The sequence below is a fragment of the Desmodus rotundus genome, chromosome 4 (genome assembly GCF_022682495.2).
Source record: "Desmodus rotundus isolate HL8 chromosome 4, HLdesRot8A.1, whole genome shotgun sequence".
NCBI classification, from domain to species: domain Eukaryota; kingdom Metazoa; phylum Chordata; class Mammalia; order Chiroptera; family Phyllostomidae; genus Desmodus; species Desmodus rotundus.
In genome coordinates this window covers 178,480,534-178,501,701 of record NC_071390.1, presented here as the reverse complement: position 1 = coordinate 178,501,701, position 21,168 = coordinate 178,480,534, and the positions used below count along the sequence as shown (strand labels likewise).

Here is a 21,168-nt window from a genome sequence, read left to right as displayed (position 1 = left end):
TCAGACTCCGTGTGTCACGGATGGGGACAGTGGCCCGGGGACGGACCACACGGCAAAGGTACAAACTGGGGTCCAAAGGCCAATCGGGGAGGCCCTGAAGAGACCAGCGGGCCCCTGCTCCAAGAAGGTGGCTCTGCTGGGGTGTCCGCTGGTGTAGAGGGGTGGCCCAGGGGACGGGCACATCTCGGTCCCATCCTGGCTCTGCCGCTAATACTGGGTGTGACCTCTCTTTCCATGGCTGTGTGGTTCAGGTTGTCGTGGTAACCCCCTCGTGACATAGGGATTAGATGTCTTGTTTACTCGGAAAGCACCAGTGCGCCACCCCTCGGCCCCCGCACAATTAGTGGTGATTCCGGGGCAGCAAAGCCGAACTGTGATGCATTTTGTGGATCATTGAGGGGGATGGGGCTGACCTTTAACCCCAGGATGTGGCATAAACAGGACCGGCAGACAGGGTGGCAGCTATATCAAACCATGAATAACTGCGGGCGCGCCACGTCGCCGGTGATCTGAGTTTCACAAACAATTGTGACCGTGCGCATTTCAGACGTGTTCAGACCCGAGTGGACGCTGGGTGGCCGCGGCCAATGGTGCAGGGGCCCCCGGCTTGGAGGCGGTGCCCGGTCTGCTCACTGGCAGGCGCCTGTCAGCCCCTGAGAAGGTCAGTTCTGCCGTGTGGGACGCAGACTGCACTTGCACTGAATTCAGGGGCAGAGCACACACCTGTTGACTCTCAGGCGCGTACAAGAAAGGACTGCTTAGGAAGAAAAGCAGCAAAGGACCGTAGGTTCCATCGCAGGCTTTTATTTCGGCTGCTCCAGGACCCTGCCTTTGCTCTTCGTGACGGAACATGGCAAGCTTTTCCACGGGCTGGAAGGGACACCCCAGGTTCTGCCTCCCAGTCCTGGAGGATTCATGCAAGACACTCACAGACTCACCCACTGCCCACTAGTTAGGAGATGCTTGAGGCAAGTCGCTGACCCAGGGCTCAGCGTGGACGTGCTGTGCCCAGAGCTGCTGCTTCCCCGGCCTCCGGTCTGGGGGCCGGGTGGGGCCTTGACCACGTGACCACTCAGGGAGCTCTGCAGAGAGCCTGCAGGATCGGCAAACAGCTGTCCAGGCTTAGTAGCAACCAAATAAATAAGAAGTGTTATGTTGTGTTCACACAGCAGCACATTCAAAAAACAAATCCCACACAGGAATGAGGAAGGGGCTGGAGTGCTCAGAGGGGGTGGGGGGCACGTCGGTGCAGAGTGCTTTTCAGGATGGGGATCCCATCCCGTCTGGCCCGCCAGCTGCACTCTGAAAGGTCAGGATGGGGGTCAAGACCGTGCATGCAATTTCCAACGCCACGGGGCATTCCTAGTGAGGGAGCGGAAGCTGTCAGCCGGTCCAGGAGGCGACCCAACTGCACGCACACACGCTCAGCATCAGTGTCGGGAGTCCCGCTGGGTGGCTGTGGGGGAGGAAGGTCCTGACGGCGGCCTGCCAGGCTGCGCCCTCACACGGCCGACAGGACGGGGAAGAAGAAGAAGTCGAAGGCGAACTTCACGGCGCTGTGCGCGGTGCTGCGCCAGTCCTGTTCCACCTTCACGTGCCGCCGGGCGGGCGACAGCTGCGCCATGCAGTTGAGGCAGCTGATGGCCTTGAGCTCGAAGACGGGCCACTTGCTGCCCAGGCGGCCCTCCAGGACGGTGCTGAACTCAACGAGGCTGCCCTGGCGCAGGCGGAGCAGCACGTCCTTGAACTCGCCGCTGGCCCGCAGCACGATGTCCTTGGTGACGTCGTCCTCCTCCGGGCTGCGGGGGCCGTTGGTGCTGAAGGGCATGCCCACCGTGATCTCGAACTTGTAGCGGTCGAAACGCTTCATGTGGCAGGGGTGCTTGGCCAGCAGCTTGAGCCGGCAGAGCTCCTCCTGGGCCGTGGAGGTGTTGCCGGGGCTGCAGGCGGGGTAGGCCTCGCCATACAGGCAGCGCATCCAGTCGCCGATGAACAGCGGGAGCATGTTGATGGCTGACTCAGCGCTGTTGTCGATGTCTGTCACCCGGACATACTTGAAGCGGCCCGTCCAGGTGACCCTGTGGCCCTCCAGGTGGCTGCACAGGATCTGGGTGCGAGCCATGTTGGTCTCCTTCCAGGCCCGCGGCCCGCACAGGGCCCCGTACTGCGGCCAGGTCAGCGTGGAGTTGTACACCTTCATGCCCTCTGAGCAGTACACGTAGACCCAGCAGAACAGCACGACGGCCGAGATCCACACCAGGATGAGCTTGACGATGGAGCTGCGCGTCAGGGACTTGACCATCTCCACCAGCGAGAAGTTGGCCTTGGTCCACCAGCGGAGCAGCAGGGGGATGCTGCAGACCGCCATGGTGACCGCGATCTTGGTGAGCTCCAGGGACACGAACCAGCGCGCAAACTGCACCAGGCCCATGAGCGCCAGGCCGGTCAGCAGGATCGGGAGGGCGAAGAGGAAGAGGAAATAGCCGATGGACGCTCGGACCAGCCCCAGGCCGGTGGACTCGAGCAGGATGACCACGGAGAGCTCGCACCACATGAAGCAGACCAGGTAGGGCACCAGGTAGCAGTAGGTGCCCTTGAAGTTCCGCAGCTGGGCCATGCGGAAGAAGAGGAAGAGCAGGTAGACGTAGAGCAGGCAGGGGATGCTGACGTTCAGCACGACGAGGTGGCCGACGGGCACGGTGAGGAAGGTCTGGCCCAGGAACTTCAGGTGGCGCCAGTCGAAGGGCAGGGTGGGCAGGAGGGAGAGCAGGCCGGCGGCCACCTCGGTGACCAGGGCCCTCCGTGTGTAGGGCTCGGCGGAGGTGCTCAGGCTCATGTAGCTGGTGACGGTGAAGAAGACGCACACCACGGCCAGCTCGGAGCAGGGCACGCAGTCCTTGCTGGCGATGGGGAAGGAGAAGATGACGAAGACGACGGACAGCAGGAAGTGGGCGTAGGGTTCCAGGTGGTTCCAGCCGAAGTTCACCTCGGCCTGCTCCACGTCCAGGTTGGGCTCGAAGCGCAGCAGCAGGCTGGTGAGGGTGCGGAAGCTCTCCCAGGCCTTGCTGTCCTGGAAGACCTTCAGGGTGCAGATCACCATGGAGAGGAAGGACAGGTAGAAGACGACCAGGGGGACCGCGAAGGCGAAGAAGTCGATGGTCAGGTTGCTGATGATGAAGAAGAAGATGAGGGCGTTGATGTGGTGGGTGGGCACGATGGTGGACAGCCAGTGCATGCCTGCCCGGGAGGCCATTTCGATCAGGTACTCTTTGATTTCCATGATGGCGTGCAAGGGGTATTTGACTACCTGTGGGGGAGGAGGAGGAAGACGGGTGTTGGGGCCAGGACAGGAGCCCCGCTCGCCGTCCCCTCAGGCCATGTGGCCCCGTCCCACCCTCCTCTCCTGCCCCGACCCCCGCCATGATGTTCACACCCACATGTAGTGCTGTCCCGGTGAGACCTCTGGGGCCTGGAGGACCCTGCGGCCCAGCGCCCTCTTCCCTCCCCAGGGAGCCCCATGCTGTACTGACTACGGTGCCCTGGGCCACCCAACTTGTGTCTCATCTCCCTCCAGCAGGGAGGGCTTCAACTCCCACGCCCTGGCTCCCCATCCACTTAGGGGGACAGGGACGGGTACTGCAAAAGCCACGCTGGGCTCCCAGTGGTCCCAGGAGTGGCGGTGGGAGTGGGGCTCCAGAAGAGAGAGTTCTGTAGGACCATGCTGAGCAGGGGCGTGGCCCGCCTTTAGCGAGCGTAAGGGGGCTAGATGAGACCTGTTCGCTAGGGTCAGGAGACCCTAAGAACCGGCTGCCTGCCACGCCCACCCCTATACACACCCACTGACGCCATGCCACTCCCAACAGACACATGACCCCACACGACCACGTTCACACACAGCCCCTTCCCTGCCTTGGGGGCCACCCCCCGCCCCACACCCAGTACACAGGGCACAGGTGGCCCTTGGCCTGGACCGCAGCAAAGGGTAGACGGAGTACTATGGGGGAGGGGAGTTGGGAAGCAGCCTCAAAGAGGTGGGGGGCGATTCTGCCCTCTAGGACGGACCCCCACAGCCGCCTGGTTTTCTGTTCAGAATTCCCAGATGCTGGTGGCTGGGCCAGGACGCGGGGGAGATGGGAGAGAAGCTGGAGGGGGAACAGGGAAGTGGCTGTGGATAGCACCCGTCCTCACGCAGTGCAGTGTGGGGGAGGGCAGGGGTGCAGGGGGGTCTGGAGGGCGAAGGGAAGCCTGGCACATGCTACAGCCCACCAGAGGGAGCCTGCACCAGCACAGAGTGAGGTGGGCAGCACCCCCTCCACCCACGCCCTCAGGACAGGCCCTCTGCCCGCCCCACTGGCAGGTGGAGGAGGAGGAAGGATTCTGGCTGAGCGAGACTGAGTTGTGGCTGTCATCTGCCTAAGAGCCACGGCTATCAAGCCAAGATGACCAGGACACCTGCAGGAACACAGGCGTGTGAGCTCTCTGCAGATGGAGCAGGGAGTGGGGAGCGGGGTGGGGGCTCCCGAGAGAGACAGTATAGATGCACACGAGTATGCACGTGTCTGTGAGAGCCGCCTCCTCTCGGTTCTGTAACTGACAAGGAATAAACAAACGGGCCAGCTGACACCGCCCCCACTCTTCTTCCCTCTCCAGGCCGGCTCCTGGAGGCCCGGGTCCGCTCCGCGCGGCCCCACCGAACCGCGAGGCTAAAAACATTTTCCATAGAGAGAGCCCAAGCAAAGGAAAACTCTTCTCTGACCAGGAAAGACATTTCTCAGAGTGAGGAGGGAGTCAAGCTCTCCAAAAGGGCAGTAAAGAGTGCCCGGCCAGGCCTGAGGTCGCCAGCCGTTCCCGACACGAGGAAGTGAGGGCACAGGACGCTGCACCCGGCAGCTGCGCAGAGGCCGCCTCGAACCCCCGGGTCCAGGCGGGTCACGGAGAAGAGAGGCCGTCAGCCCGGGCCAAAACGTTCACGCATTGCAGTGCGCGATCGTTGGACACAAAAACGGCTCGATTACTCCGTCTATTTCCAAGTCTCTTCTGTCACAAAAGGCTGGAACATTCAGTGGGAGTCGCGTCAGCTCACAGCGGCGCCTGTCACCACTTCGGGGGCGACAAACCCCCCTGCGTCCCCCGGCACACGGCCCTTTCTCTGCTCGCGAAAGGCTATTAAAAGCTGGAGCAGCTTTCAGTCTTTGCAGACACCTGCTATGACTCACTCCCTCTCTTCTGCAAAGGCTTTTAACGGGAGAACTTGGGGAGGGTCAAAGCGTTCTGACAGTTTCATCCGAGAGCCCCGAGCGGGCCCCGTTGGAGCACGCCCGTTTCTCCTGCCCCCCAAGGGCGCGCAGACGTTTCCAGCACGAGCGCACAGCTGGGGGACAGGACTTACAGTCTGAAAATTAGGGGCCTGGGCTGTGGGTCACCTCCAAGTGGGCCTCTCCCTGGCACTCGGGGAGCGGCCACCTTCCTTCTCGAATGTAAGAAGGAAACCAGTGGTGTCTCTCTGGGGACGGCTTAGCCCAGTCCCACCGCTGCGTGACCTCCTTGGTCACATTCCTCAGCCGTCCTCGCCCTGCCTCTCAGAGCCGTCCCCTTGGCCATGCTACCTGTCCTCGGGGGACTCTCAGATCATCGGTCACAAATGTGGCTGTCATGCCTGTCACTCTGGGACATGGTCTGCATCCGCCTCCCACTTGGAGGGCGGCCTGGCCCGGGCGCCCCAGCTGGGCTCCCAGCGGTACCGAAGCTGAGCTGTCTCCTGACGTCAGCCAACTTCCTGTCCCCTCCACTCCCACCCTCCAGGCTGAGCGGTCGGTCTCCTGCCCTGACTCCTTCAGCCCCTCTGCCACACGGAGGGTCGTCACACACGCCCCCGTCTGCGAGAAGCGCAGATCCTGAGGGGCTCTTGGGTGACAAATGCTGGGCTTTGTGACGACTCGTTTGCCATGGGCCCCTCGAGCCAATGGACCTGTGTGGGCTGGGCAGCCAGACTTCTGGAAGCCCAGTGTTCTCTGCAATGTGAGATATGGGCCCAAGGGATTCAGCCCTGTGAAGGAACAGGGGGGGCAAAATTGCGAGAGGGCAGTGTGGCCACCGTCTGTCTGTAACTGAAGTCTCAGCCACATGGCCAAGGAAACCGACACTGTCACCCCAGGAGCCTGACCCAGGGGCCATTCCCAGCTCTTGGTACGTGCTGTGTGCTCCTTGCTTGGGCCCTGCCATCTGGTGGCAGGAGGCTGCTCCCTCCCTGCAGACTGGCCCATGGTCACCTCCTTGCCACTCCCCATGCCACACCCTCTCTCCCCAAGTCCTTGCAGGTCCCCAGGTCTCCTGGGCACCCCTACTTGGTGTTTGGGGGGCAGGCATCTCTGAGGAGCCCACCTCTATTCAGTACTGTGAATGAACAATGTTTCAAACAATGTGGTCTAAACCAGAGCCGGAGGCCAGTGTGTGGCGCCTCGTGGCGGGCGGCCCCCGCTCACCTTCAGGCGCAGGGGCAGGTCCTCGGGGCTCCTGCCGGCCAGCTCATCCTCGTCCTCGTCCTCATCCTGCAGGCACAGGTTGGGAGGGATGATGCCCTTGGCGTACTTCTTGGTGATCTCCACGAAGTCGTCCAGCGCTATGTAGCTCTTGGCTGGGGCAGAAGAAAGGAGGCATGGGGCCTGCCCACCCAGTAAGCCCACGGTCACCCTGTGTGAGCAGCAGGGCAGGGCAGTGGCTGGGCCCGGCTGAGAGCGGGCTGAGAAACCCCTCTGTCCTGGATGGTGGGTGGGGGCCCGGCCAATGAGTGGGGAGAGGCAGGCAGGGCTGCTGATTGCCGGCCCCCATCCCTGACTCCTTACCTTGGTGACAGGCCTTTGCTCCCTGAGACGCCCCTCCCTCTTACTCTTCAGGCCCAGTTGTTGGGAACCACCTGCCTGGTTTCAGAAGCTGTAAACCCCCATGGCTAAGGCTGAGTAAAAAGACCTTGGGACCATAAACCACTAAGGAGACAAAGCTTATCTCCCTGGCAGGGGCACAGCCTCTGCCCCCTTTACTTCACCCTGCTTGGCCCTGAGCTTGACCAGTTAGCCAATGATGGGTAAGATTCCTCAAGGGAGGGCCAATCTAAGACAGGTACGATCATGAAGAGGCCCTCAGGGAAGGACTTGGGGGGCTATAGAAAAAGGGGGTGATGGACCCTCGGCCCTCGGCTTTGATATAGCCTGAGTCCTCATTCTGTCTGCAAGGAGTCTCCTAATCTCTTGGCTGCCTTCCTTCCCCTGCTTGACTTAAGCCTGAAACAATGACAGAGGGCAGGGCAGCCCTGGCAAGAATGGGTGGTTCCCCAGGGCGATCAGGCCTAAGAAAGAATGCATAAAATCCTGTGAAACCTGCTTTGCTAAGAATGTCCTCAGTTTTCTGATAAGGGTCCAAGCATGAAATGAGTTTGTTTCTCAAGGTTTTATAGCCCTTTAGCTGTCTGACCCTGACTCAGAACGAGCCCTCAGAGTTCCTTGTTTGTTATCTATTGTTTATCCTGACTGCCTGACAGTGACTGAGGAGCTTCACCTTTGTTCCTGTGCAAACTGAACCCAGTAACAGCCTTTGAGGAACAGGCTCCTGGCCCTTCTATGAGAGATCTTCCTCCCCAAGCAGATCATGTCTTGGTAGACTTATTCTCATCCATGGCGGCCAGGGGGGCCCTGCAGGTGGAGCCCCCCCACACCCAGTGTCTGCTGCCTAAGCCCCACTCATGCACCAGCTCCCAGCACCTCTTGGCCACTGTCACTCCCTCAGCTCTGGCTACTCAGAGCACTGGTGACAGCTGCCCTGTGGCCTAGCCACCTACCGACCCATTCACTCCACACACACCCACTGGGGGCCCCTGTGCACCAGGCATGTTCCTGAGCGCTGGGCAGTGCATGGAATGGGCGACAAACCCAGTGTGTGCCCAAATCTGGGCCCTCCATCCGTCGGGCACCAGGGGTTTGCTGAGCCTGCTGTGTGTGTGGGGGTGGGAGGGTGGGGGCTGTGTTCCAAGTACAGGGACACAACAAGCCAATCATGGAACAACAAACAGACAGCCACAGCCACAGAGGGATCACACAGGGTCTGGGCTGTGGGAGCACCTCGGGGCAGGGCGGGATGGTGTCACTATGAGATGGGGCCTCCTGGGAGGGGCTGCACGAGGAGAGACAGGAAACCGTGTGGTAACACTAAGCATGAGGGGCCGCAGCAAGGACAAGGGAGGGACAGTGCTACTTGCTGCCCCCCGCCCCCCGCCCCCGGACACAGCAAGAGCAGTCTGTGTATCCCCAACTGCCTGTGGCCTCTGAGGCCACTCGCCCCAGGACCCGATCCGTCACCAGGGCTCCCACACTTTCCAGACTGATTTCTTACCAGCACAGCAGGAAAGTGGGCTGTGAGTCCCCTCTGTGTGCCGCCCGCCCACCCCAGTGCAACAGAAACCCTTAGGCCCGGCAGGGCCGTCTGCCCTCTAGGGTGACCACTGCTGGGGGAAGGAGAGACTGAGACCCAGGGAGGGAAACGGGACAGCCTGGCGGCATATGAAGAGTGGGGGCTGCCCAGGGGAGGTGACAGTGGCCCCACCACCCAGCCCTCAGAGCTGAGCAGTCCGAGGCCCTCCTGCCCATTGCGTCTCCTCCGGGCTGGGACCCCGGGACACTGAGACCAAGAGCCCACCCACGCGGTGGGCGCTGCGCACGGGGGACCGGGAGGGATCTTCTCATTGGTGTCCCATAGCCCCCAACCCTCTACCCCCTCCTCCAGCACACTCTGCCCTGCACCCCACGGCCCAGCCCACGGTGGATGCACAGCCCCTACTCCCCGTGCTGGATGTCCCCGGTTCCCTGCACCTGCTAGTGGCTGCCTAGCCCCTGCCGATCCTCGAGCACCCCCCAATGCGCCCGCACCCCCGCGTCTCTGCCCTGTCTGTCTGCCCACAAAGGCGTGGGCTCCCAACAGGCAGGGTCCAGGTCTCAGTGCCCAGAAATGACGCCCATTACGCCTTGAACCTGAGGAGGCCCAAGCCTGGATGCCACAGGATGGAGTGGACACAAGGCACGGGGTGACAGGCATGACCACAGGAAGCCATCTCAGGCAGAGGACTGGTGGCTGTACTCACATTCGCTGCTGACCAAGCGCTCCAGCACCCGCCTCTGTTTCTGCAGCGACTTGGGGACAGGGCCTGGCTGTGCCCCTCCATCTGTAGGGGACAGAGTGGATCGAGGATCAAGGTAGACTGCCTGTCCCCGCGAGTTCTGCAGCCCTCCACAAACCAGCCTGGGCACTCCTTGGGGGGCAGTCCCCAAGCTCTGGGGACCCTGGGGCCTGCAGCCTCCAGGGCAAGGGCCTCCACCTGCTGTGGTGACTCAGTGCCCTGCGGGGCTCAGCCCATTTCTTGTGGAGGCCATTGTGGCGGGCACTGGACACACCGAGATCTCTGGTCAGCGTCCCCTGTCCCCAGACACCTCTGCTGGCCTGTCCCCTGGAATAGACTATGAGCTCCCCAGGGGCAAGGGCTGGGCCGTTCCCGTGAGTCCCCAGCCCGGGTGCCTAAGGGGCTCCACCGAGCCTGTTTGAGGAGCGAGCCTAGCCCGGGACGGACATACACTGCCCTTAGGCCAGCATGGGTCTGCTGGCCACACCCCTGCTGGGCAAGCGGTCCTGAGCAAGTCCTGTGTGGGGGCTGCTCGGGCCAGAGCCCCACAGGGCGGCAGGCAGTGACAGGAGAGTCTCCGTGACCTGGCGGGCAGCAGGTGGGGGCTGCTGTGCCACTGTGGGGGTTCCTGGGGCTCCACGGGAAGCTGTAACCGTCATATCAGGCATGCCTCCCTGGGGTACCACCCGAGCCCCAGGAAGGGGTCCCGAAGAACAGGAGGATGTCCCCAGAAGGACCCTCCCTAGGCCCTGATGCCCCCACACGAAGGTTCCCGTGGGGAAGCTCTGGGAGCCCCCAGGGTGCGCACCCTGCTCGTTGACCTGGCCCACGTTCTCCAGCAGCTCCGACATGGCCACCTGCTGCTTCTTCTTGGGGTTGAGCTTCCAGTACATGACCAGGGCCGCCTTGCGCACGGCCCGCTCCAGGTCGGTCTCCGAGGAGAGCTGCTTCACCTCCTGCTCATTCTCGAAGGTGATGCCTGAGAGATGGGGGGTGGGGGATCATCAGGGGCCTCATCCTGCCGCTGGGAAGCCCTTGGTGATGCCTGAGCCCTGGCCAACTCGGCCTGAGGGGCTCTGGGGAGGGAATCATGTGAGAGTCTTTCCAGGCAGCTTTGGTCACCAGGGCAGAATAGGACATCTGACCTACGTCCCTTCCCAGCCCACGCTCCAGGTCAGAGGCTGGGCCTGGCCCCTCAGCAGACACTCCCCGAGCGAGGTGGGCAAGCACTGCCTAAGGCCATCCTACCGTCCTATGCAGTCTAGGTGACAGACGTAACTCCGAAAGCACTATGACATAAAACCAGAAGCAGACCCAGCAAACTGCAGAGCGCTCCTCTCTGGGTTCAGGGTGGCGGGTAATTTGTATCTATGTTTGGTGGGTATTTGTATCTCTACGTTTTCTCTGTAGTCCACGTTTGCTACAGGCCAGCAAGCACAAAACACTTCTATAATCTGAACAGGCCGTTTTTGACACACACTTCCATCTTCTTCTGGGGTTTGAGCCCTCCGAGAGCGTGCTCCCCCGTGACACCAGGCCCTGGTGGTCTCCTGGGGCAGGGCAATGTGACAGTGACCCCTCCCGGCAGCGAGTGGGTCTGAATGGGTGCTTGCTGCCCCTCTCACCCCCGTGGCTGTGGTGAGGCCAGCCTGCCCGGGCGGTGTGTGGGGTCCACGCCCCAGTTGGGATGGAACACATGTCAACGGTCTCGTGAGCTCTGCGAGAGCCCCTGCCCTATGGAAAGCAGACTGTTTTGCTCAACAGCATGGACCCCGCTGGGTTTCCCTGTTGTTCCTACTTTAGCTGGGATTAAGCAGACAGGGCTGTACCCCTCGGGCAGCTGCTCCGAGCCTCCCTGCACCCACCTTTTCTGTCTGCCAGGCACCGGCGGAGCAGCTTGACAGCCTCTCGGCGGCCCTGCTTGGCGGCCAGGACCAGCCAGCCCACGGCCGTGCAGTTGTTGAGCTCCTCGTCCGCGTCGCCGGCCAGCTGCAGGTAGTGCTTCCCCACCTGCCAGGGAGACGCCAGGGAGACGCGCTCAGCCATGCTCCGCGTCCACGCAAGGTGGGTTCCTGCTCCTGGTCCCCAAAGCTGGGCAACCTTGGGTGTCCTGGACCCCCTCCTTCCTCATGTTCTGGGACAGAGGGGACATAGCCTGGTGCTGGGCCTCTCACTCCATCAGGCCGTTGGGGTGTGCCCAGTACTTGCTAATTTTATAACATGGTGCCATGACATGTTCTGGGTAAGCTAGCCTCCTCTGTCACCTAGACCAAGAAGAAAGGAGGCAGGAAAGGGGTCCACTAGGACCCTCAGGTGCTCGCTCCTCACAGAATGAGGAGGGGTGGCACCCCCTGCACAGATGCAATGAGAGTGGGGGTAGGACACCACAGACAGGCAGGAAGCAGGGGAGGCATCCTGGAGGAGGTGACGCCCAAGGCCCTGTGAGGGTAGGCCGCAGGAGAGTAATGTGAGCTCCCCAGAGCGGTGGCACCACAAAAGGGGGCCAGGGACATAGCAGGTGCAGTCACGCTGACGCTGCTCCCCGTTCTCATGGCGCCGACCTGCGGCGCCGGCCCCCGTTGGCCGTGGAGCTCTTGTCCAGCCCGCTGTCCTGGAGGCCATGGCCTGAGCCTGCACCAGACACGGCGGTCCTCACCTCCGTCTGTGCCTTGGGGTCCCCGGCCTTGGCCTTCTCCAGGATTTCTTCAAAGGGGATTTCCACGTCTCCCTTCACGGGCCCTTTAACACGGAAAGAACAGTCAGAACGTCACGAAGCTGGTCCTCGTCCCTGGTCAGAGGACTGGAGAGGACAGCAGGCATGGGCTTCAGGCCTGGGGGAGCTTCTCACGTGCAGACCCAGGTCAAGAGTGTGAGAGGGGAGGCAGGGAGAGCACCCCATGGAGGACCCCCCTACCCCCGCCCCATGGAGCAAGGACAGCAGACTCCCAGGGTGGGGGTGGCTTTCAGCGGCAGCTCCGCCTCTGCTCAGTCTCTCTGGGGGATGTGTGGGAAGGGCACGGGCACAGCCCGGACCCCAGTGTTGCCCCCCGGTGCACTGCACTGGAGCAGCTGGGTGCAGGCCTGCCCGAACGGCAGCTCTAGAAAGCCCTGGCCTAAATAACGAAGCTGCACCCCAATGCCCAGCCCCCCAACAAGCCAAATTTGTGTTTTCTGAGACTGTAGCCCACACACGCATGATCTCTGGAAGCCACGATCAGTGCACGTGCATTTTGATGTATATACGTATATATTTACATACTTATAATAGTGAGTTACAACCGATCCCCACACTTCGCTGCGGTGAAACTACATCGACGGCTCAGGAACCCCACTGAGGGACACAGTCCGGTGCTGGGCCTCGCACTCCGTCCGGCCATCGGGGTATTCCCAGTATTCCTTAAATTTATAACACGGTGCCACACTCCATTCTGAGCACATTTTTTATTTGGGGGTGTTATTATTTTCTTTTTGGCGTTATTCTCCTGGCATAGATCCTTCCGCTGAATTTCTAGGTCCAAGGGTCCAAACATCACATGACTTATGCTATAACTTTAACTTCCTAAAAAGTCAGCCCAGTTCACAAAAGCATCTTGTTTGCCTCACAGATTTCACTGTACCCTCCTGGGTAGGTAGCATAACAATAAAGTTTCTGGAAAAATCATTGTTTACCCACCCCTTTCTCTGACCTGCACAGCAATGCCCGGGAGTGTGCCTGACTCCGGACCCATCTCCGTCCATGGCCCTGCCCTGCTTGGTGGGCAGCGAAACATGGGCAGCATAGCCCACCCACCACATAGCAGATGCTTATTAGACATTAATAAACTTTCCCTCTCTAGATGACTCTGCAAACAGGAGGCAGAATTAAAGGAAACAAGAGCAGTCCCCATTAATACTGCCCGATGTCCAGCCTTTCCTGTCCGTTTGTCCAGGCTCCCGTCAGGGTCAGCTCTGTAGCAATGGTGCCTCCAGCCCCGTGTTTGGGGTACCCAAGTCACAGCATTCCAGGAGAAGGCAGCAGGGACAGTGGCCTAAGGTGACACAGCCTTTAAGGCTTGAAGGTGGAGGTCACCTCCAGTTTGCAGGCAGCCCTTGGCAGGCAGGCGGCCCTTGGCCAATGCTGGGGTGAACGCTTCCTAGCAGGCTGTGCACTCACCCAGGGGCTCTGGCCACCATCCCTGTCTGTGGTACTGCAGCCGTCTAGGCGAGCACTGGCCTGGCACCCACAGCCGGAAGCCTCGGTGACTGCCTGCTGATCATGTGTGGTGACCCATCGAGGGTGGCGGAAAGGGCGCCTTGTGCACCATGGGCCCCACGCAGTGCTCACCCCTGGACGAAGGTGCTCACACCTGCAGCCTTTCTCGCCCAGGGCCTGGGAGGGCAGGCCTGAGCCTGGCCGATTTGCCCGGGCTCAGTCCCAGCCACCTCTGCTTTGCCCATGCAGAGCACCCTGCTCTGCTTCTGTGACACAGGGCTCCCTGGAGGAGGTGACCCAGCCACTGGGCACACGCCAGCACTCCATTCACGGTCACGGCTGTCACTGGCAGCCCGCCACAGTGGGTGAGCGCGGACTCACAGTGTGCCTTCAAACCTCGGCCTCAGCCCTCAGCAGCTGGGGGCCTGGGTCGCCACCAAACCTCTTCCCCTGGGTTTTCCCATCGACAACTGTTGGAGAAGGGAGTCGAGGTGGGTAACGACGGAAGTGGAGCCTGGCACAGGGCGTGTTGTGAAGATTCGCTCTCACGTAACCTGTCGGGACCTGACTGATGCTCCTCAGACCTGTGCCACAGTGACAGGTGACTTAATGAAGGAGAACTGACCGGACAAGCCTCTCCCAGGCAGATTCCCCGGGGCTGCTGCAGGGCGGGGCCTATGGCATCCCAGTCAGTGACCAGTGACAATGCAGAGCAGCTGGGAGGTGAAAGCCCAGACGTGGGGGCTGGGAGCCGGGGGCTGCCAGCCTGCCTGGCCTTGCTCCCCCCAAACCCTTCCTCTCGGGGGCAAAACCAAACAGAAGCCACATCTGTTTCCTGGCTCTTCTTATCGGGAACTTGCAGTCCCAGCTCTGCCCTCCCGGCATCAGCCGGACTGAAACCAAGCCCAGCCCTGGTCTCTGGATGTGGCCGGGCCGAGATTCCAGGCTCAGGCCCCGGCCTGCCCAGAGGCTTGGAGATAAAAGCAGAGAATGTGGAGATCTTTGCAGGAGACTGAAGATCAGAAGCCCTTGGCAGCCCAGCCTGGGGATGGAGGACAGTGGTCAGAGGGAGCGGAGGCCTGGGTCTGGCCCCAGGCACAGAGGGGGTGGCCACGTGGGGCCCACAGACCAGACAGAGCTGCCTGCGCACGTGGCTCGAGGAGCGGCCACAGTGCGGAGGGGACAACATTGGCTTCCCCAAGTGCCGTGTGGGACCAGAGCTGTGGGGGGAAGCCTTTCTCCCACTTCACCGTCATGGTACATGGTGCGGAGCCACCCCCAGCCAGAGGGTGGAGCGGGAGCCATTCGATTACAAATCAAGTAAGAAAACGTGATATTGCGGCTCCCAAGTCTGTGCACTTGGGAGCAGAGCCCACCGCACAGGCGAGGGCTTGAGAAGGCCTCGGAGGAGGGGTTGGGCCCTGAGCCGCCGGGTAAGCTCCCCAGGAGGAGCCTTGAGGGGTGCCAGGACCACGTGCAAGGACGCGGTGCTCACGCCGTGTCCACAGAGCAGCCCTGGCCTGGGCTGAGGACAGCCCAGCTTCCCAGGCCCCGTCTCCTTACCTGTTCTGTCCGCTCTTTCTCGGCTCCTGGCACGGAGGACCTGGGGCACTGTGGGGGCCGCTGCATCTCCCACATCTGGTCCAGATCCAACTTGGGGTCCAGGAGCTTGGGGCACCCCACTCTTCTCCTGTGTCACTGAGGAAGTGCCATTGAGCCGCGCGCGGGCCTGTGGCAGCGGGGGTGGTGGAGGCTGTGGGTCAGAGGGGCTCGGAGAGGCGCTAGAGTCCATCCTGCCAGTGAGAAAAGCTGGGGGTCAGACACGCCAGGCCTGGCTGAGCTCAGCCTGCCCTGGACTCTAGCTCTTGGTGGAAAGAGGGGTGGCAAGGGGAAAGATTGCGGGGCTGCCCAGCACTCTCTGAGTGACCTCACTCAGCCTCGAAACGGCCCCCAGAAGACCACCCTAATTTACAGACGAGGCAATTGAGGGGGAAGCCCATCCAAGGCCATCCGCCTCAACAGGTCCCAGGAGTTAGGGGCCTGGGCCCTGACATCTGAGGCCTTGAGTCCCCGCCTCACAGGGCACCAGCCATTCGGCCAGGTAACAAACTGAAGTGCGGAGGTGACAAGACATCCCACACGGAGTAGCAGGTGGTGCCTGGTTGCGGGGGGCTGAATGTCGGCCTGCACACGACGCGTCCACCCCACGTCTGTGACGGTGACCCGACGTGGCACCAGGGGTCTCTGCAGATCTAAGTGCAGAGCTTCCGATGAGACCATCCTGGTTCGGAGGGCCCTGGCCCAAGGATTGGTGTCTGTAAGAGGCCAGAGGGAAGCACCAAGACAGAGAGGGGACCACGCGAAGAGGAGGCGGAGGCAGAGACTGGAGCCATGCGACCGTGGCCCGCAGAACACCAGAGCCACCAGCAGCCAGCGGAAGCTGGAGAGAGGCCAGGAAGGCTTCGCCCTCCGTGCCCCCGGAAGGAGCAGAGGACCAGGGTGGAGGGGGAGAGGACCACAGTGGGTGGCGTCAGGATTCAGTCAGATCTGCCCCACTCCAGGCCAGATGCAGGACAAAAATCTTGAACCCGAATGTCACCAGAGAGGAACACACACTGAAAAGCAGAGTGACGGAAGCCGTGTGGTGGGTCTGAGAGCAGATGCCGAGGACAGACCAGGGCACCCCGGTTCTGGAACTGTCTCATCCGTCCACAGAAGGGCCGCACAGGCTATCTGCAGCAGGGACACACCACTGACAGGCTGGGGCGGCCACCGGTCACAGGCCTGCGAGCTGAACCTGCGGCCCTGGCGGGGCTTCGGGGGACTTTACCCCCTGAAACTGCTGGGACTGTGCGCACTGTGTGGGGACCTGAGACGCTCTTCCTCAAGCTCCCGAAGGATGCCACATCCCTCCCCAGACTCCGGCCTCTGCAGCCGAGCCCACTGCACCACTCTCCCAAAATGTGGCTCTCCTCCACACCCACCTGCAGCCCCTGACCCCCACACCTTTGTGCTCGCAGAGCCCTCCTCCTGGCGCCTGTCCCAGCTGTGCCTCCCAGGCCATCCAGAGAGGACGTGATGAGCGCCACGGCCCCTCTGCGTGGCGGGCTGCACTGTTCACACCGCCTCGCACACGAGGTCACAGACAAGGGTGTGTGTGTGTAACACTGTTCAGCAGGACTTAAAGCAACACAAGATACCAGCCCGAGCCCGTGGAGGATGAAGACAAGGTTCATCTGCAGAAACACATGGAAGAAAATGCCTCCCAAAAGGTAAGTTCTGACTATCCCTGGGTGGAGGAATTACAAGTGTTTTTTATTTTATTCTTTTAAAAAATATATTTCCCTAATTTTGTTTAAGGAATGTGCAAGGTTTTTGGAATTATGAAACAATGTTATTTTAAAACCACTGTGACTGAGCCCTTAAAGGAGCGGGCCCAGGGGCTCCCAGGGCCTGGGGAGTCTGCTGCGGCCCAGCCCCGGGCGCAGGACTGCTCCTCAAGACAAGGGCACAGGCCCTGGGAGGCTCCCAGGCACCTATTTTTGCCCCAGAGTACTGAGGGCCAAACCAGGGACATGCCGGCTCTACCCAAATGCCAAGTTCACAGGGACACACAGGGAGTCAGGCTGGGAATGTCCAGGGCAGTGACCATGGACAGTCACAGTGTCTCCCCAGCAGCTGAGCCCCCACGGGATGCCGGGTGCCTGGTCTGAGCTTGGCCCGATCCTGTGCCAGGCTGGCTTTTGAGAACTCAGTCTGGGTGGGAAAGACGACACCTAAACAGATACTCTACAGAGTTGGGGGGGAGGTGCTGCAGGCTCAGCTGGGGGGGGGGGGGCGGCACCTGGCTGTGGAAAAGGGACAGGGCAGGGATTCTGAGAGGGGGAGGCCTGGACTAAGTCTTCAGGGTCAGCAGGCCTGATCTAGGCAAGGGTGGAGGAAGGGAGGCGTCGGGCCTTCCAGCAGGGGCTGCCCAGGAGGAAAAGCAGCAGAGGGAGGGTGAGCCAGCAACATTGCTGGGAAGTGCTGCCTGGGTAGGGGACACGGGTATGAGTGGGTGGCAGGGGCCGGTCCTGAGGGTCTGAACGAGCACCAGGCTTAGGGCCAGAAGGAAGTGCAGGATGGTGCTGAGCTGGCAAGTGGCAGTTAAAGAACCACAGGGGCTGTGTGGGGACCTGACTAGGGACCAGGAAAGGGGCTCGGTGGCCGTCCAGGGAAAAGTGATGAGGCCCGGCCCAGCACAATCATCTGGGCACAGCTCTGGAGCAGGGAGGGACAATTGAATGTGAGGGGTGGGGAAGCAGATGGGGCTGGGGCTGTGGTGAAGGACCCCCGTGGTGGTGCCATTTCCGAGGCGGGGTCGTGGCAGAGGAGGGGGCCTGTAAAGCCTCCCTCTCTGTTGTGATTCTTCTTATTGCCACCGTCGTGGACCAGGCATGGTCCCTGTTCTGCAGCACAGGCATTTTGGGTGGCCAGTTCTGGGCTGGGTTCCCCTTGGTGACCAGTGCCAAAGGCCTGTCCAGCTCTGGCTTGAGGGGGGCAAGAGGAAGCCCGAGTGGGGAAGCCCTCCACATACTCCTCCATCCTGGGAAGGGAGGTGAGAGGTGGTCTCCCAGCAATCTTTCCCGTTTCCAGTCAAAGGCCCACCTGCTGGGGGAGGGGAGGATGGAAAAAAACCCTTCAAAATCCCTGCTCGGATGCCCAGGGGCTCCCATGAGAATCACAGGAGGGGACACGGGCCAGCCGAGCCTCCGGGCTTCCAGGGCAGCTCCTTTGCCAGGGCTGCCGTGAGGTCAGGCAGCCAGCACTGAGGGTACCCAGGGCACTCTGCCAGCACCCGGTCTGGGCAGATGGGAAAGCCCTTTACTCAGGGTCACTGTCCAAGGTGAGGAGAGGCGGGGCCAGGCAGGTCACTCAACCCCAGCCAGCCTCAGCTTCCTCATGTGAAATGGAGCTAAGATGCCTACTCCTAAAATGACTGAGAGGGTTAAATATTGTTCATTCCTTAAAATTTCTTAACATCAACAACCAAAAAAATGCAGTGAGGACACGGCTCCATAACGCCCAAAAGGGCCGGACCAGATTCCCCAGAAAGCTTCCATCTTTCAAAACAGAAATTAATGTTCCCCAAGGCCAGGTTCGCATCAGCCAGAGCACAGGGGCTGCCATTGCCCACTCCCCACCTCCCATCCCCAGGAGGAGCACCAGGGGGAAGGGAACTCATACAGATTCTAAACGGGCTGCAAGCCGCTTTAGCCTGACCCAGAGGCTGCTACTCAGTCGGGCCGGACCCCCTGGGGGACTGAACCCCCATCACCCTCTCTGAGCCCCCACGTGGGGGCTCAGGCTCCTTCCAGAGGCTTGGCAGGCACTGAGGACCGCCCTGAGTCCCGCCGACAGCCGGGGGGGAAGGGCCATGACGGAGCAACTCGGGCCGATGCCGTCGGAACCCGGCGCCCCTTGACACCCGCCGGGACCCCGTGCCACCGGCAGCCTGCCTTTCGGACCTGTTTTCGCCCCGCAAGGGGGTTTCACGTCGGGGCTCGCGGGCGTGAAATGCAAGGAGCGTACAGTGCTCCACGATTCCCGGGGCGCTCGGGTTCAGGGGGTGCTCACCCCCTAGAAAGACCCCACCCGAGCAGGGGTCGCCATGGCTTCGCGGAGCGGGCGGGGCCCTGGCTCTTCAATATCTGGGGAACTTGCAGGGGGTGTGGGACGCTGGGACCAGCCGCCCATCTGCTCATACGGGGAAACTGAGGCCCAGAACAGGAGGCGCCTCCCAGTGATCCCGAGTCTCTTTCCAGCCCCCCCGCGCGGCCGTCCCCTCACTCGAAGTACTCACCGGCCCGTAAGTGGGCCGCACGCGGCGCCGCGATACGCTCGGGACTTTTGGCTCGGTGTAAAGTTGTTGGGGAGGAGCGGACTCGCCCGGGCCAGAGGCAAGCAGCCGGGACCAGCGGGCGGCGCCAGCTGCCGCGGGAGACTGCGAGTGCGGCCGAAAGCTCAGAGGGAGGCGGGGCCGAGGGCGGAGCCACAGACCTCGCTCCACTCCCGACACGGCCCGGAGGACGGGGAGCTGGCTCGGCCCACTGAGCGGCCGGCGCTCCTGCCAATAACTGAGCTCCTCCGCCAATCACGGTGCGCCTCGCCTAGCTGCCGCCGAGGGACCTCAGCGCAATCTCAACGGCGGCCGCCGCGGGGGCGGATCCAACAGCTAAAGTTTCCGAGCTGACACGGGCCTCGGCCCGCGTCTCCCTGGCCACGCCCACAGGGAGGCGTGTCTCATGGCGAGATCTCTGGCTTCTGTGACAGGTGGGTGGACCCTTGGACAAAACCCGTGACACCTTTCGCCCACCCCTGGGGCCCCCAACTTCAGATTCATTATACGCGCTATTGCAGTATTAACTAACAGGCTGAGCGCCTCGCTACGCGCCGGATGCCTCACTTAATTCCAGCCCCGATAGAGAGAGGGCCTCCCCCGATAGAGCAGCAGGGGTGGAAAACTGTGGCCCATCTAAGTGTGTACACGTAGCCCCGTGTTGCTGGAAATGCGCACAATCAAATGCACGTAGCACACTTTCCACAAGGTAACCGAGGGACGTGTTTAACAATATATATTAGCTCAGGGAGTGACGCAAGGCTAGGCCATTTGGAAACCCTCTTCATTGATCCCGTCCTGAGACTTAGAGGCGTGGTTTGGAGATGAGGGCAAAGGTCTGTCTGCTAGACTGTGGGGACCCTGGGACTGTGAGGCTCTGGCCCGTGGCATGGGGGACCCCTGGGCTGTGTCTGCTCCATGTGTGGTCCTTTGAGGAGATTCAGTAAGCAGAGGGGAGATGGAACAATTCCTCCTAGAGAGGGCTAAGAGCAGAGAGAAAATGAACTGCAGTACGAACGTACGAGACTGCTTAAGGAGCCTCTGTCAGAGGATAGAAACATTTAACATACTCCACAGAACTAAAACACTTTAAAAGTCATAGGCAAGTGCAGAAAGAGAGCTGTCGGGGTGAGGAAAATTAGCAAACTGGAAGAAAATGTGGAGTAAATAAATGTCTTATAACGTGGAGGGAAAACATGTGAAAGCCGTCAGGGAGAAAAGGCAAGGCTGGCAGGGTTGCTCCAGGAGGTGCAGCCTTCCAGGAATAGGAGCTGCCATAGCTGCAGGGGAAACAGAAGTGAAAGAAATGCTAGAAGCAAATGTCTCCGGGCAGACGCTGGCCTGTGCCGCCTCTGGCTCCGAGGGGGAGGAGAAAGGCTTGCACATTCCCAGAAAGGACTGGTCCTGTCCACAGGCAGGAACCGGAGTGGTGGCAGGTTCCGAGGGGACTTTGGAACAGTGTCCAGGGACTCTGGTTGCCGGATGAAGGAGGCTGACCACCGGTGACGGAATTCACTGGCAGGACAAAGAAAGAACACAGTGACGTGACAAGACAGAGGGCCCCAGGCTGGTTCCCTTTTACCCGTGGAAGTTCCGCTCTCACCCAGACAGTTCAATCACAGCCAAGAGTCTCCAGGTAGAACGGACGTGCTGGAGCACAGGAAACGGTGGTGAGCAGTGACCCTTGCAAATCACGTGGTTGAATCTGAGTGGGCCCGGGATGTTGTTCCGGAATGGCTGTGGGTTAGGCAAACCTGCGTTACCCTGGACGTGAAAAATGGAGTCCCTCCCAGCAACCCAGGAGCTGAGCGAGCAAGGGGTGGAGTGAAGCCAGAACACTCTAAGGTCACAGCTGGTTGCAGGAGGGGGGGGAGCACAGGGTCTGCTTTGGTGCTGGGGTGGGGGGCTGGGACAGGAAAATCTCGCGGGAGGAGG

At 61.2% G+C, this 21,168-nt stretch overlaps 1 protein-coding gene across 1 annotated transcript; it reads right to left on the bottom strand.

The window, feature by feature from the left end:
* Window positions 1-784: 784 nt before the first annotated feature.
* Window positions 785-19,345, bottom strand: WFS1 (wolframin ER transmembrane glycoprotein). Its single transcript, XM_024573802.3, has 8 exons — window positions 19,198-19,345; window positions 14,919-15,148; window positions 11,820-11,902; window positions 11,029-11,173; window positions 9,972-10,142; window positions 9,128-9,208; window positions 6,483-6,634; window positions 785-3,307 (listed from the first exon to the last, which is right to left on the bottom strand). The coding sequence occupies exons 2-8, from the start codon at window positions 15,145-15,147 to the stop codon at window positions 1,502-1,504; spliced, it is 2,667 nt and encodes an 888-aa protein (XP_024429570.2). The 5' UTR covers window position 15,148; window positions 19,198-19,345; the 3' UTR covers window positions 785-1,501.
* Between the last annotated feature and the right edge of the window lie 1,823 nt (window positions 19,346-21,168).

Bases quoted from the DNA above. Each gene is read 5' to 3' on its own strand.
- WFS1 (XM_024573802.3), bottom strand. From the start codon at position 15,147: ATGGACTCTAGCGCCTCTCCGAGCCCCTCTGACCCACAGCCTCCACCA. The intron at 11,903-14,918 runs GTAAGGAGACGG...TCCGTGTTAAAG, and splicing joins AGAAAGAGCGGACAGAACAG to GGCCCGTGAAGGGAGACGTG. The intron at 10,143-11,028 runs GTGGGTGCAGGG...CCCATCTCTCAG, and splicing joins GTGCCTGGCAGACAGAAAAG to GCATCACCTTCGAGAATGAG.